This window comes from Marmota marmota, unplaced genomic scaffold (genome assembly GCF_001458135.2).
Source record: "Marmota marmota marmota unplaced genomic scaffold, marMar, whole genome shotgun sequence".
In the NCBI taxonomy this organism is placed as follows: domain Eukaryota; kingdom Metazoa; phylum Chordata; class Mammalia; order Rodentia; family Sciuridae; genus Marmota; species Marmota marmota.
In genome coordinates this window covers 38,345,822-38,359,762 of record NW_025999968.1, presented here as the reverse complement: position 1 = coordinate 38,359,762, position 13,941 = coordinate 38,345,822, and the positions used below count along the sequence as shown (strand labels likewise).

General features: G+C 31.3%; 2 protein-coding genes across 5 annotated transcripts in view; both read right to left on the bottom strand.

The window, feature by feature from the left end:
* The window catches only part of Usp25 (ubiquitin specific peptidase 25), an 83,562-nt gene extending 73,880 nt beyond the window's left edge, over positions 1–9,682 (bottom strand). For 2 of the 4 annotated variants that reach the window (XM_048803522.1, XM_048803523.1), the window contains exons 1-3: positions 9,549–9,601; positions 2,669–2,755; positions 2,157–2,231 (exon numbers count right to left, since the gene is read on the bottom strand). In XM_048803522.1, the coding sequence (XP_048659479.1) occupies positions 2,157–2,201 (45 nt within the window). In that variant the 5' untranslated portion in view covers positions 2,202–2,231; positions 2,669–2,755; positions 9,549–9,601. Of the gene's footprint in view, positions 1–2,156; positions 2,232–2,668; positions 2,756–9,548 lie in introns of all 4 variants that reach the window. The other 2 variants (XM_015478315.2, XM_048803524.1) reach the window with 1 other exon arrangement.
* Positions 9,612–13,941, bottom strand: part of LOC125617014 — a 58,216-nt gene continuing 53,886 nt past the window's right edge. Inside the window, exon 5 of the mRNA XM_048803859.1 lies at positions 9,612–9,711. Within this exon, the coding sequence (XP_048659816.1) occupies positions 9,692–9,711 (20 nt within the window). The 3' untranslated portion in view covers positions 9,612–9,691. The remainder of the gene's footprint in view (positions 9,712–13,941) is intronic.

Below are 13,941 nucleotides of genomic sequence, written 5' to 3'. Positions count from 1 at the left end.
TCCTACTTTTCCATTCCTTATATTTGTCATTTACATATTATTCTGCCTTGTTCTTACTCAGTCTATCTAAAAGCTCATCAACTTTACCAATCTTCTCAAAAAGCAGCTTTGGATTCTTTAATTTTTTTCTACTGTTTTTCTGAAAGAGTGATTTCTACTCTTTTATTATTTTCTTTTACATTGAACTTGTAAAACACTCAGTCCCTGTTACTTTGTCATAGTTAAAGACAGGAAATCCCAGAATGCCTCCTTTTTTTTTGTAAAATTAAGGAACACAGTATTGAACTCAACTAAGCACCTTCCCTTCTCTTATAATGATTACCTTCACATGGTGAAAAGTGAGGAAAACATTGTTTATTTGGAAACATTTGCCCTAAATCAAGACATAAATAATATAGGCTAAAAATTAGTAAGCTTTTAGCTCCTTGCACAATAATTTCCACTAAATATTAAGGAGTTAAGTATACTTGTTTTCTCAACATTTAATGTTTTACCATCAGTTTGTAACATTTTTTTGCCAAAAGAGCACTGAAGTGGAGAAGAATGATTGCACTGAGAATCTATATTATTTTTTGGTCACCTCATGATTACCTTATAGTTCAAATGAAAATGAATGTATAATACAGTTTCAATTTCTGTAAGCAATAGGCATATCCACCTAAAGTATTATCTGATTTCCAAATACACTAATGATCTTTTCTTCTCACTTAAGATATACATAATATTTGTGGCAAGCTTTAATAGCCAACAAAAGAAATCCTCTTAGCAATGCACACAAATGACATCTTTCTGATTTGATTAAATTAATTCTAAGTGCATTCATATCTTAACATTTGTTTTCAAGCTCACTGTAGTAGTAGTAAACGTTTTATGAATTAGAAACAAATTCACTATTAAATAAAAAGTGATAAAAGTTACACTGACACCTTTTTAAAACAGTCTTTAATCACCTCAAGTGAATGTACCACAAATCAGTAATAACTACCTATAATTATCACATTTGCTTCAAAGGTAGCAAATTGTAGTGTGTCCTGTTGTCATGCCAAATTAAAAAATAACTTCATTTATGGAACCATCTTATATAAATTAGTGTCTTTCAGAGAATGAAGTAAGTATTTCAACTCTCTAAGCCAAAGAGACACCAAAGATTCTGATCCTTCCATTGCAAGAAGCAAACTTCTCTAGAAAGAGGCTGAACACACATTTTCCCACCATGTGCTGAACAGGTTCATAACCTCACAACTAGCTCTGGTATGTAACATGGATATAATGATTACTGCTTATATAAGATTACAAACCAACATCATCTTACCATGAAAATAAAATAAATTAAAGCTCTGTAAACTATAAAATCCAGGAAATAAAAGGTACAGAAGACATGCAAAAATAAATTAGTGGAAATAATAATTCTAAACAACTCTATACAAATTATATGTATATATACTTCAAGTGAAACATGAGAGCTGTTAATATTAACAAACAACTGTGATAAAGGGAGGCAATAGTTACATGTAAAAACTGTTAATGACAGACAGGTTTGCTTAATTTCTCTGGCAGTGTGATCATTTGCCAAGTGGTCTTAATTCCCTGTTCAAAATTATTTATCAGGCTGACACTTTACAGCCCAGAGATGACAGCCTGAAAAGTTGGCTGTAAATCAAGTTCTATTCCCCCTAGTGTACATAACAAATGTTTCACATACTTTGCAGGAAAAGTGGTTTTAAAAATTAAACACTAAAAGGAAAACATAATTTATTAATTTATAACTACCACAACAGTTCACACAAAGTTCAGCACTTTACTGAAGTCTAAAACTTTACCTTCTCTGCCTAAATCCAGTGCATTTCAGGACTAGGGACTCTTTATAGCAAGATCACTAAAGCCCAGCACTTAAGCATATCATCACCACAGTCAATATTCTGTCTATTAAATATGAATGTCTGCTTGCAAATCAGTCCTATTTTTTTAATTTCTATTTTTAAAAAAATTGCTATCAACTCATAATTGCTAATACCTAATACACTTACTGTATAACAGGCACTTTTATGCCTTTTATATGTTTTACCTCATTTAATCCCCAGAGCAACTCCATGAAATAACTACTGTTATTATTACACTCTGTAGAGGAAAGTGCACAGAGAGAACAAGTGACTTGCCTTAGGTCCACAGCTAGAAGCCAGGCAAGGTAACTCCAATATCATGTTCTCTTATTTTGTATTGCCTAATATTAACTTCAAAAAACAAACAAAAAAAAGAAAGTAAAGATTTGTACTGCAAAGTTTAAATTTTATTTTTTAAAGAACTCAAAACAACTGAAAAGAAAATTTGATTTTCACACAATTTTTCAGGAAAAAACTGATGAAAGATCTTAAATTATCAATTATACCCTATTAAGTTTATTGAAATTTGACAATCTGAAAAAATAGAAAAAGTTAATAAACTGACCAAAAAAATTGGCATTTAACTGTTGACGTATAGGTGAAGAAAAAGTCATATTTACAATATACTAACAAAGGATGATAAGTTATTATGGTAGAAATTAATGAGTTGACATTCAAATTCGAACAGTTTCAGATCTGATGAAGCAAATAAATGCCCCAAAGCAATAATAAATGATAGAATATAAAAAAGCACAGGTACTCTGTTGAAAGATCTTTTATAATTTTACCTTTTGGTTTCGGGGTAAATCTTGAGCATTTGATGGAGGTTTGTAATTCAGAACTAATCTTCTAAATTCCAAAAGATTGAATAATGACTGAAAAAGAACAACAATTTAAGATAGGAGAAATTCTATAAATAGAATTGTAAAATTGGTGTCCAAAGACTTATTTTTGACAACTCTACTGCTAATATACAACTGTTGCAACTAGCATAAGGCAGCCTATTTTCTCCCTGAGAAAGTCTCATTTCTTATATTCTGATATACTTGATAATTAGCAATATTTAATCTACTGTGAATCAAAAAACTATTCAAGTACAATGTAAAAAAATATTTAAAGTTGTTATTAATATATACATATTACTATATATACATATATATGCACATATATGTGTGTATATATATATATGAATATATATATATATATATATATATATATATATATATAGAGAGAGAGAGAGAGAGAGAGAGAGATGTTTCCTCAAAATAAGATTACAATAAGTAAAGAAACTTTGTAGACGTTCTATGTTCGTTAAGAATTACCTAGAAAACCTGAGTACAAACAAATTTATTCCACAGATGCTAGGTGACAGACACACAAAAAGATGTTTATTATCTCTATGCCCAAGAAAGGAGGCAAACACATAAATTTAACAATAGAAATATAACTCCATGGTACTGATCATTCTGAGAGTATAATGAGAACAGATGAAAAATGTTCATAAAAAGGAGAAGTATTCAACAGCTCTTTATAACCTATCATTATGTCATCTTAATAAACATTTATTTAACAATGATTTTTAAAAATGGAAAATATCAGCATTATACCAAATAAATTCACATTATTTTTTTTATAAATTTTTTAATGGTAGATGTTTTACTAACATGAATAAACTGTCTTACAACATAAACTATATTTCTTTCTTGAGTCATAGCTTTTTAAGTTTGAAAATTACTGTACATAAAATCATGTATAGAATTTTATAAAAGATGAATTAGCCTATTTGACAGAATATAAGGTAGCGGCACGAATCAAAGGAAAAACAAACAGTTGGTTATTGGAAAAACTGGATCACTACATATAAGGAAATGGAGCTGGACAAATGGATGGACTAAAGACCAAAATATGAAAGATAAAACCAGTTTCTGATAGAAGAAACTATAGAAAAATATTTGACCATCTTGTAATCTGGAAGGATTTCTTAATTACACATTATGAGTACATGAAATAAATAATTTTTTTTTCTCTTTGAAATGAGGTTGTCCAGACTGGTCTCAAACTCCTTGTCTCGAGTGATCTCCCACCTCAGCCTCCTTAGCAGCTAGGTCCAGGTGCTTACCACCATTTTTAGCTTATTTATTCATTCTTTTAATAAATATTTAAAGCACACTGCTGTGGTTTGGATATGAGGTGTTCCCCAAAATTTCCTGTTTTATTGTTGGGATGTTCAGAGGTGAAATGATAAGGTTGTGAGAACTGTAACCTACTTAGTGGATTAATCCATTTGATGGATTAATAATTTGGAAGGACTATTGTACTAGGTGATGGTTAACCATAAGCAGATGGGGAGTAGCTGGAGGAAGTGGGTCACAATGGAATGTGCTTTGGGGTTTACATTTCCTCCCTCCCTCTCTGCTTCCTAGATACCATGAAGTGAGCAGAATTCCTCCATTATACCCTTCTACCATTATATTCTGCCTCATCTCAGGCCTAGAACAAAGGAGCCAGAAGACCATGGACTGAACTTCTGAAACCATGAGCCCAAAACAAACTTGTCCCCCATAAATTGTTTTTGTCAATTATTTAGATCATTGCAACAAAAAAACTAACATAAGCTGGACACTAGGAATAGCAGAGAATAAAAAAATATATAGTCTCTGCCCTTGTGAAGATTATAATCTTAAAACTGCAGGTTAAAACAATGACACTATATGTTATAAAGGAGAAAGGATATGAATACAGTAACAATAGATCAAGATCGTGTAAAAGTAATTAGAGCAAATTTTAAAAAACAAAAAAAATCTTAAAAAAAAAGATGAGAATCTGAGAAAAGGCAGGATTTTAAAGCTGGTAGGTGAGGAGAAGTTTGAAAAAGACTTAAGTATGAACAGTAAAAAAATCAGAAGAGAAAGGGGAAGAGAAAAAGCAGGGTTTTCAATCATTAGCTGTGTATCACAATAACGTGTGAAGCTTTATTTATTTTATTTTTTTAATTTTTAACTTGTGGAACTTTAAAAAATGCCATTTTCAGGGATATCTCGGTAAAGATTTAAAATACTAAAAAAGACTCTGATGTATCATCAAATAATCAATGGCGTATCTCAAGGACAAGATATGCAATATCACTGAAGTAAGGCAGGAGATAACCTTTGGCAATGAGGGAGTCACCTTTTCAGTATAGTGGTGAAGAAAGAAGAGGTGCAATGAGAATGGGAGAGATGGAACAAAAATAAGGGGGGCAAAGTATGAACTATCCTTCCAAGGAATTTAAAAAGGAAAGATACTGGCAAAATAGGAGGATCCCAACACTACTTTGATATTCTGAGCTCCCATTGGAGAACATTTTCCTTGTTTCTGAACACCGTTAGAATTTTGTTTGGTGTAGCTCTGAAGAACATTTCAGCCTCTGCTTGATAGAAAATGGTACATTCTTCACTTCTGAAGATTTCTACTGAGCCAGAAATCTAAATGGCCATTTAATTTTTTCCAGCACTTTAAAGACATCATTTCTGTTGAAAATTCAGTTGGTGACATTGGCTCCTTTATAGACGCGTTGGATCTTTTTCTATCTCATTACTCTGTGATTTTCTCTTTGTAGTTTTTTTTTTTTTTTTCCTGTTTTATTATGATGTACATTGGTGCAGTATTCTTTGTTTCTACTATTTGGTTCCTGTTGCTTCCTGAAGCTATGGTTTGATCTCTCTTTCAGGTTTAGAATATTCTCAGTCATCTTCTCTTCAAATATTATATTTTCATTGTGCCTTCTACTCTCCCTCTGGAACTACATTATGTTTGTACTATTCATTATGTCCAATATCTAAAGATATGCTCTTATCTTTATTTCATGGCTTTATTCTGAAAATATTCTTCAGACCAATTGTCTAGTTAACTAATACTCTCTTTAGTTGCACCTGATATACACTGTTCAATTCACCCATTGATTTATTTCCTGTATTATAATTTTCTATTCTATAATGTCCATTTTGTTAGTTTTTTAGTTTAATGTCAAAATTCTCAATCTTGTTTTTAATTCTTTGATGATAGTACATTATTATAACTAACAATCTTCTGGTTTCCATATAAGTATATTTCTATCATCCAACTTTTTCTTTTTATTCTCCCTTATTTTCTGGTATGGCTGATTTGAGTGCTAAATATTGCATGCAAAAACTCAAAATATTACATAATATCTTCTAACACAGAGTTTTACATATGCTTCTAAAAGCTAGACTGGACTCACTTGCAATCCCAAATTACCTTAATTTGATAAAATATGCGATTATTTGAAGCTGTATGATTCAGAAACTAAAAAGCCTAAATACTCTCAGTTTTCAGTCAATTGAAGGCTCTCCACTGTAAGAATTCTAAATGAAAGTCTGAGGTGTTCACTAAGACTCCAAATCTGTGAAAAATTTAGCTTATCATCTACTCAGCAGCAACTTCTGGAAATGCCTTAAAGATCAGGTCAGTCAAAAATCAACTGAGTGGATACTGTATCATTTTCAAAATTTGTAGAAAATATACCAAAGAGTGACTATTTTAAACTTGTTTTGGAACTATGTTGGGAGATAAAACAAAAATAATTGTAGGCAAGTGAAATAAAAGAACTAACTACTCATCTGCCTCAGTAGAAAACCAAGTCAATTAGAAAAGTAAAGATAACAGAAGAAAACAAGAATGGCTATAGATGTCTTCAAGAAGCAAAGGGCTATGAGACAGCAAGATCTGGGGCTATTCCAATGTGTCAGACAATATTAGCATGCGCTGACATTTAACATAGCCCAGCTGTGCCTTCTGCTCTCAGGATGCTTGTACTTCAGTCAATCAGGAATTACATGACTTATAAGGCTGGAGTTATGTGATTCACCTAGTGTTATATGATAAACCTGGAGTTATGGTTATTTGTATATGCTTTACTATCTACCCTGCAATTCTTTCTAAATACAGTCTCCTAGGTACAATCCTTCTTTACTATCTACCCTACAATCCTTTCTAAATACAATCTTCTAGATACAATCCTTCTTTACTATCTACCCTACAATCTTTCTAAGTATAAAAGACTTTAATATGTGCCAACACATCTACAATAGGAGTAAACTGAGACTAACTCAGGCAAACTGAGAGGCATGAGCACCTTACTTCTGGGCATCTCAGAGGGATCCAAATGAGACAGGTGCTAAAGTCATCAAGAGTGGATTCACTACTTAACTAAACACCCCAGATCTAGGGAGGACAATACACCTCTAAATGCCTATCTCTGATACACTAGTAAGAGAAGCAGGTATAATTAATATTTTCTACATAAAAGTTCCAGTTGAACAGAACAGAAACAATTTTGATTAGATAGGGGTTTGATAGCCAAACTGAAATCACAAAAAATATTACTAGAACCCAAAGATTTAAGCCCATTCTCAGTACAATCTCCAGTTTGTTTGTACTCCCTTTCTGACATTGTTTCCCTATTCTAAAACTTTGGTACCAGTAGCTAAGGAATAAGTATATACAGTTATACGTTTTGTAGCCTACTCCAGCTACCTACTTTGAAGTTAGAGGTTTATATTTCCAGTAAACATCTGGAATTGGTAAATATACTCACAAGGAAAAGAATACCTAGTGTTTCATATAAGTCCTGCCAACTAAGTAAGTTCCACACAAGAAAATTCTATAAAATCAAACTTTACTATCCAAATCATAATTTGGAACAAATTCCAAGTCTTCAGAAATCAAAACAAATAAATACTAATGCAAGTTTTCTGCTCAACTTCCCTTTAATAAGTGAAAATTTCCATTTATGATAAGCTGTCACATCTCTTTATATCTGAGAATAATGTGAAAAGAAAAAAAGATATAGTCACTAAAGAAAAATAAAAAGATACTTAAAATAGTATAAGAGTTGAAAAAAAAAAAAAAAGTTCAAGTGATCTAGACAAACTTTTATGGCCCACCCATAATTTTTCTAAAATCTGACAATGTTTTTCCAGGTTCCAAAAACTCACTATCTTTTTAGGGCACTATAACCCAAACTTAATGTTAAAAGATTACTTCTTCTATTTGCTGAAATTTATCACAAAAATAAAGAATATCAATTACCTATACTTGCCTTTTAGATAAAAATTTAAAGCTAGTAAAATTACCAGTTTTAATAAACTCGAAGGTAAGAAGACAAGCAATGTTCTTCTAGTCCATTCCCTCCAACCAAAACAAGAACCCAAAAAAACCCACCAAAAATTTGAAATGTAAAACAAAATCTAAGGTAAAAATAGATGGATTATTCTACCAAGTGTGAAAGAAGACAGTGGAAAGTGTTTATCCTATAAAAATAAAAGGAGATCATTCCTAAATCTATTAATAATTTAATTATCACCTCAAGAAGGACTTTCCTATAAATATGATATTGAAAAATCCCTATTCTAACTAATGTATATTGATTGTTTGCAAGTATTTTCTTTTCTCTTGTGCTTTTTAAAGAAAAACTTCTAATCACTGAGCCTCAACTGTTGGCTGTTAATTGCACTGGGAAAACAACCATTTGTCAAATACAGGCAGCAAAACATATTCATAAAAAATCAGATCACAGCCTTAAAACTATATTTCATGTTTTAAAATGAATTTTAAACTATGAAATGTACAAAACCTTAATTAAAAAAAGAACAAAAATTCTCATTAGGAACTCTAAAAAATAAGATACAATTCAATTTCTAAAAACAACACAAAAATTTTAAGAATACAAAAAATTAAATATACGCAACTACTCAAGAGATTGTTTTAAGTTTTGTAATCTTATTATCAATGTCAACAGAGAATGGTAAAAAATTATGACAACTGTCATTATCAGAAAAAAAAAGTTTTTAAAAAATCAAAGTAATCAGGTAAATACATTATAAAGAAAATTTTTCAAAATTGAGAAAATCATGGATGTCTACACATACAAATATCTTGTATTTTAGAAAAAGTTACAGAACTTTACTAAGGGTAAAGTTTTACTACAGGTTTTCTAAGTTTAAAAGAAAACATGTTATTCTTGATTTATTGTTATTTATTTTTCACATTTTACATTTTTTACATTCTCCTAATATGCACTGAAAATAACTTATTTGTAAATCTATGCCAACCTCAAATAAAATACCTCTTCATATTGAAAAAAAATTATTTAAATGAGTAAAATACTATGAATAACAGTTTCCCAGTATATCCAAATAAATCCAACCAGACCCACAAAAGCCAATTGTGGGTATCTTGATTGTAATGCTTCCCTAAATCTGCAAGGAAATATATACAAAAAATTTTCTTCCCACCCCTACAGCAATTCCTAAGATCAAGGAAGGAGAAGTACATAAGTAGTAGTCTACTGCTAAAGCTCTACATTGGGTCTGGGGATGTAGCAAAGTTTGAGAGCATTTGCCAAGCATGCAGGAGGCGCTGGGTTTGATCCCACCACCAAAAGAGAAACACACACACACACACACACACACACACATACACACACACAAACACACAGAGTGGAGAGAAGTGAAGGGATACTACAATCCCCAAACTAATTTACAGACAAGAGCATATTAAAACCTTGCTTTCCCTTGTGTTTAACACAATCTAAAAGAACACAACCCCAGCCCACTTTCAGTTCTATCATGGCCACCAAAAAAAAAGAAATGAATAAAAGATACTTACCTGAATAACAGCACTAAACCAACAAGTATTGCCAACATTTTTTAGCCCAACAGGAGCTTTGTCCTGCCTTTTTCTATCATAAGGGTTTCGAGAATCCCTCCAAACTTCTGTAGGGGTCCTCTTCAAACATGCTTTATTTTCTGCTATGCTGGCTTCAAGAACTCTTAAGCAAAGAGAGAAGATGATTAAAAAAAAAAAGGTATTATATAATCTATAGCCTAAGCAAAAGCATAATACCATAAACTTTTAAGCATTTTGATGCTACTCAAACTCTAGATAATGTGCCTGGGGAAGTAACAGTTAATGCTAACTTTACTCAGGCAAAGGTTAGTTTTCTTGAAAAGGCATAGTGGTGGCAATGCCAAAAGACCACGTGCAGATTTTTTTTTTCCCCAAGAAAAAGAAAATTTCAAACTCAAAAAGATAGTACTATGCAACAAAAAGCATATTATATTGTGTTTCAAAAAATTAATGGCTTAACACCAGGAATATATCACCTAGATAAATCTTCTAAGCAATCACTGAACTAAAGTACATATTTACAATATAATAACAACTTTTTATAACAATTAATCTGAATCATCACAAAAATAAAAACTAAACAAACTACACTTTTACCTCTCTATTAAAAAAAAAGATAAATGAGACAAATTATCATGTTCCTTTCAGCTCTAAAAATCTCTGTAACTCTGTGACAGCTAAATAAAGAAAAAGAAAACATGTGGTTACTTATTAACCCAAAAGTTACTTATTAACCTTTCCAAAATAAACTCACCTATGGAATATGTTAAATGCAGTTCAGCCAGGCAAAAGCAAGGCTACTCTTTCTTTAATGATGTCTTTCTTGCTTGTAAGGATGCAACAATGTATCTACAACCATGCCTAATTTCCACATACAAACTAAACATCTGTATACTCCAGAAGTGTGTTACTATTCTAATAAATATAAATAACATTAAAGGGTCTCAAGCTATTTTGTGTTAATTACAAAAACCTCAGCAAAAATGAGTTTTTCCGACTTTTTTGGATTCTCCAGAAAACTTCATTCACTTTTCAGTCATCTTTATCTAAAGAGATTTTGTCTCACCCAAATAAGTGTCAAAATAATATACTTTTATATCTAACAGTGGTATTTACAACATGACATTAAATAGTAGGATTCCAAAGTTATCTTTATTTGGAATAACTTATGTAAACATGGAACAGTCTCTAAAAATGAATAAAACATAAAAAATGGGTAACTATATGTTAAAATGTAAAGATTAAACTAAACACATTTATTTAAAAAGTGAATTTACATTTCCATCATATTTAAGATGCCCAACATTAGCAGCAGTACTCTTGGCCCCCAAATCAACTTTTACTTCCAACTCCAGACCCCATACTTTTTCAACAAAAGACAACAGAAGTCCTGTGGAGGTATTTAGATGAATTGGGACAAAAGAAAATCAGAATATACCTACAATATCCACAGATACCAGAAAGCAAGTTTTCAAGAACACAAGGGTGAGATAAAAAGCCAAAGAACCAACCTCAGAAAAAAAAGTTTTGGTCAAATTGTGTAGTTCAGCATAATAAACATAAAAATAATAATAATCAACCAGAACAAGGTGAATTTGTACACAGAAACTAATTTATGCTCAAAAGAGAAAAGTTAATGCACGGTATACAAAAATAACTGTACTACAAATGGCTTTTGTATTTAGAAAGTGTATTTCACTTTTTTATTGACTTTTATTAATGGAAGTGTTTCCACTGAAAATTTTGGTTTCTTTTTTAACATATACATATGTATACATAAAATAAATCTATTTGTATTCTGGTAAACATGCAGGAAATTTCTGAAATCAAGACAAACAATACCACAAGCAAGAAAGTACAACCAGTACTAGTGATCATACATGAGACAGATAGAGTGCCCAATAATTGATTAGCATTGGTGGACATATGCAATAACCATTTAAAAGGAGAATTCTAAAGCATATTCTAAAAATATAGACTGGTCAAAATATAGGAAAATTAAGTTTAATCTTGAATCTCCTATTAGACAAACTTCCACTACTCTATTCTAACTACTGATTATAATAAAATATTAGCAAAAAACAAATCTTCTGAATGCCAACAGATGAGATCACACATATAATGAACAAATATATATATATATATATACAAAAAATGTATATATATATAAATTTTATATATTTATATATAATTTATATATTTAAATATTTAAATATATATTTATATATATATATATATAAATTTATATATATATATATATATATATATAATATACAGGTCATATATACATTAGTTATAGAAAATTTGAGGGACAGAATTTCTGTGAAATAAACCCACTCTGCAAAACTTAAAATTTATATATGAATTACAGAAAGTAATAATAGAATGGAACTCAGTCTAAGATGAAATTGAACAAAACTAGATCTTATATTTTTTACAAGCATCAACCACCCAACCAAAATCTACAACCTAGACTGCCCGGTGATCAAGTTTTTTCTTTTAATTCCAGATCTGGTTAAGATTACTAAGCCCCAGGAAGTTTTCTAAAACCATTTTAGATACAGTTAATTATCTTGTCTCCTTCTTGTGTACCTCTCCCCACACCACTCCACGCCCCCCCCAAAAAAATATATGGGATATACAAACAACAAACAGTGCAATGTGAATATTACATTAAATAATGAGATAATGTGTAGGCTCTTTAGTTCCCTTGCCCACACTCTTCTCCCACTGGGTCATGGGAGAATGTATGGCTTCAAATGTACTTTCTGCGATTACCAAGCTGCTTTCTTAAATTGTGTTATACTGTTCTGCAAAGAAAGTTGGAAGAAAAAGGAGGATAGTGATATAAACCAAGACACCACCTTCCTAGCATTCCTACATAGTAAGTTCTTTACAGAGGTCAAATTAGGTACAAAATGTATTAGCCATTTGACTGGGGCTGGAGAGATGCTCATAATTGCTCACTGCTCCTCAAAGTCACCTAAGGTTCAAAAATAAAATAATGCCCATTTCCTAAACCATATTTATTGACATAGATACTGTTAATATTGCTCAATTTAGTCACAGTCTTATTATTCATTATAACAAAAACACAGGTTTTAAAGAAATAGGTTTATTATAATATTCCTTAGCCATCCCATAAGATAGAATTATGGTTCTCAATGTTTTCTTGGTGAAAGAAAACACCATTAAGTACATAAAAGAAGAAAGCCATAATTCTGTGATCTCCTTGACTTAAAGCTTTTAATACATTCACTTCTGTGTACCAGCATAATCTTACTATATGCTTCAGCAGGCTTCATCCTACCACCTCTCCTGGTTCCTAAAGGACTTTAAAAACACTGCACCATAAGTATCTATTAATCAAGGAGTATCTCCCATTAGCATCTGAAAGACAGAAACAGGGATTTCTTTTTACCTCTAGACCATATATGATAACTAGAAGAAAGTAAGTTAGCTTGATTTTTTTTTCTTTTAAAATTAAAAGCCAAACCTCTTTGCCCATGTGGTATTCTATTTCCAAGATTTTCACGTTCTATAACCCAGTACTTTCAACATAAATACAAACTTTTATGAAGTGAAGTCCTACATAGGAGTTCCTTCCCTGGTCTTACCAGTGATACTTCCCAGTATAATGTATGCCAAAGCTAGATTTCAGGCATTATAACTGAGAAAGGGGAGAAAATAAATGTAAATCCTAGAGAATTCAGAGAAAGCCAATAACAAAATGTTACATTCTGAGAGGCAAACTCATCATTCACAAATAAAAAATCCAACCCCCAGCACACATCATCTGCTTTCTTATTTTCTCAACACTGGTTGTGACCTTGACATCAATAGTAGAACAAGACAACAAAACATTTTGCTGTCTCTTTTCCTCTCTCACACAGTAAAGTTAAAAATATCTCACTGCAGCTTATCTAAGACTCTTGGTGAAGCATTACACTAATTGAAAAACATGCATCATTTAAGCTGCAAAAATCAATCAAAAATTTTAAAAGGAATTAAGGAAAGAAGAAAGAGAAAAACAAAAGGTAGAAACGATTTAAAAGAAATAATAAAGTAAGAACTTGTATTCTGATTGAGATCACACTAAACCCATAAATCAATTCAAGAAAAAGTGATGTGTTTTACAAAGATTGGGTTCTTCAAAATACCCGTGTACACTCTTTAATGTATTTCAATGATATTTAATAATTTTTCTTATGCTTTTCAGCAGAAGCCAGAGCCCAACACATGCTGGACAAGCACTCTACCATTGAACCACATCCTCAACGCAATAATTTCCTTCTTGAAAGTGCTTGCATATTTTTTATTATATTTACTTCTGATCTTTAAAAGATGTGTGTGGGGGGGGGGGGGAAACCAG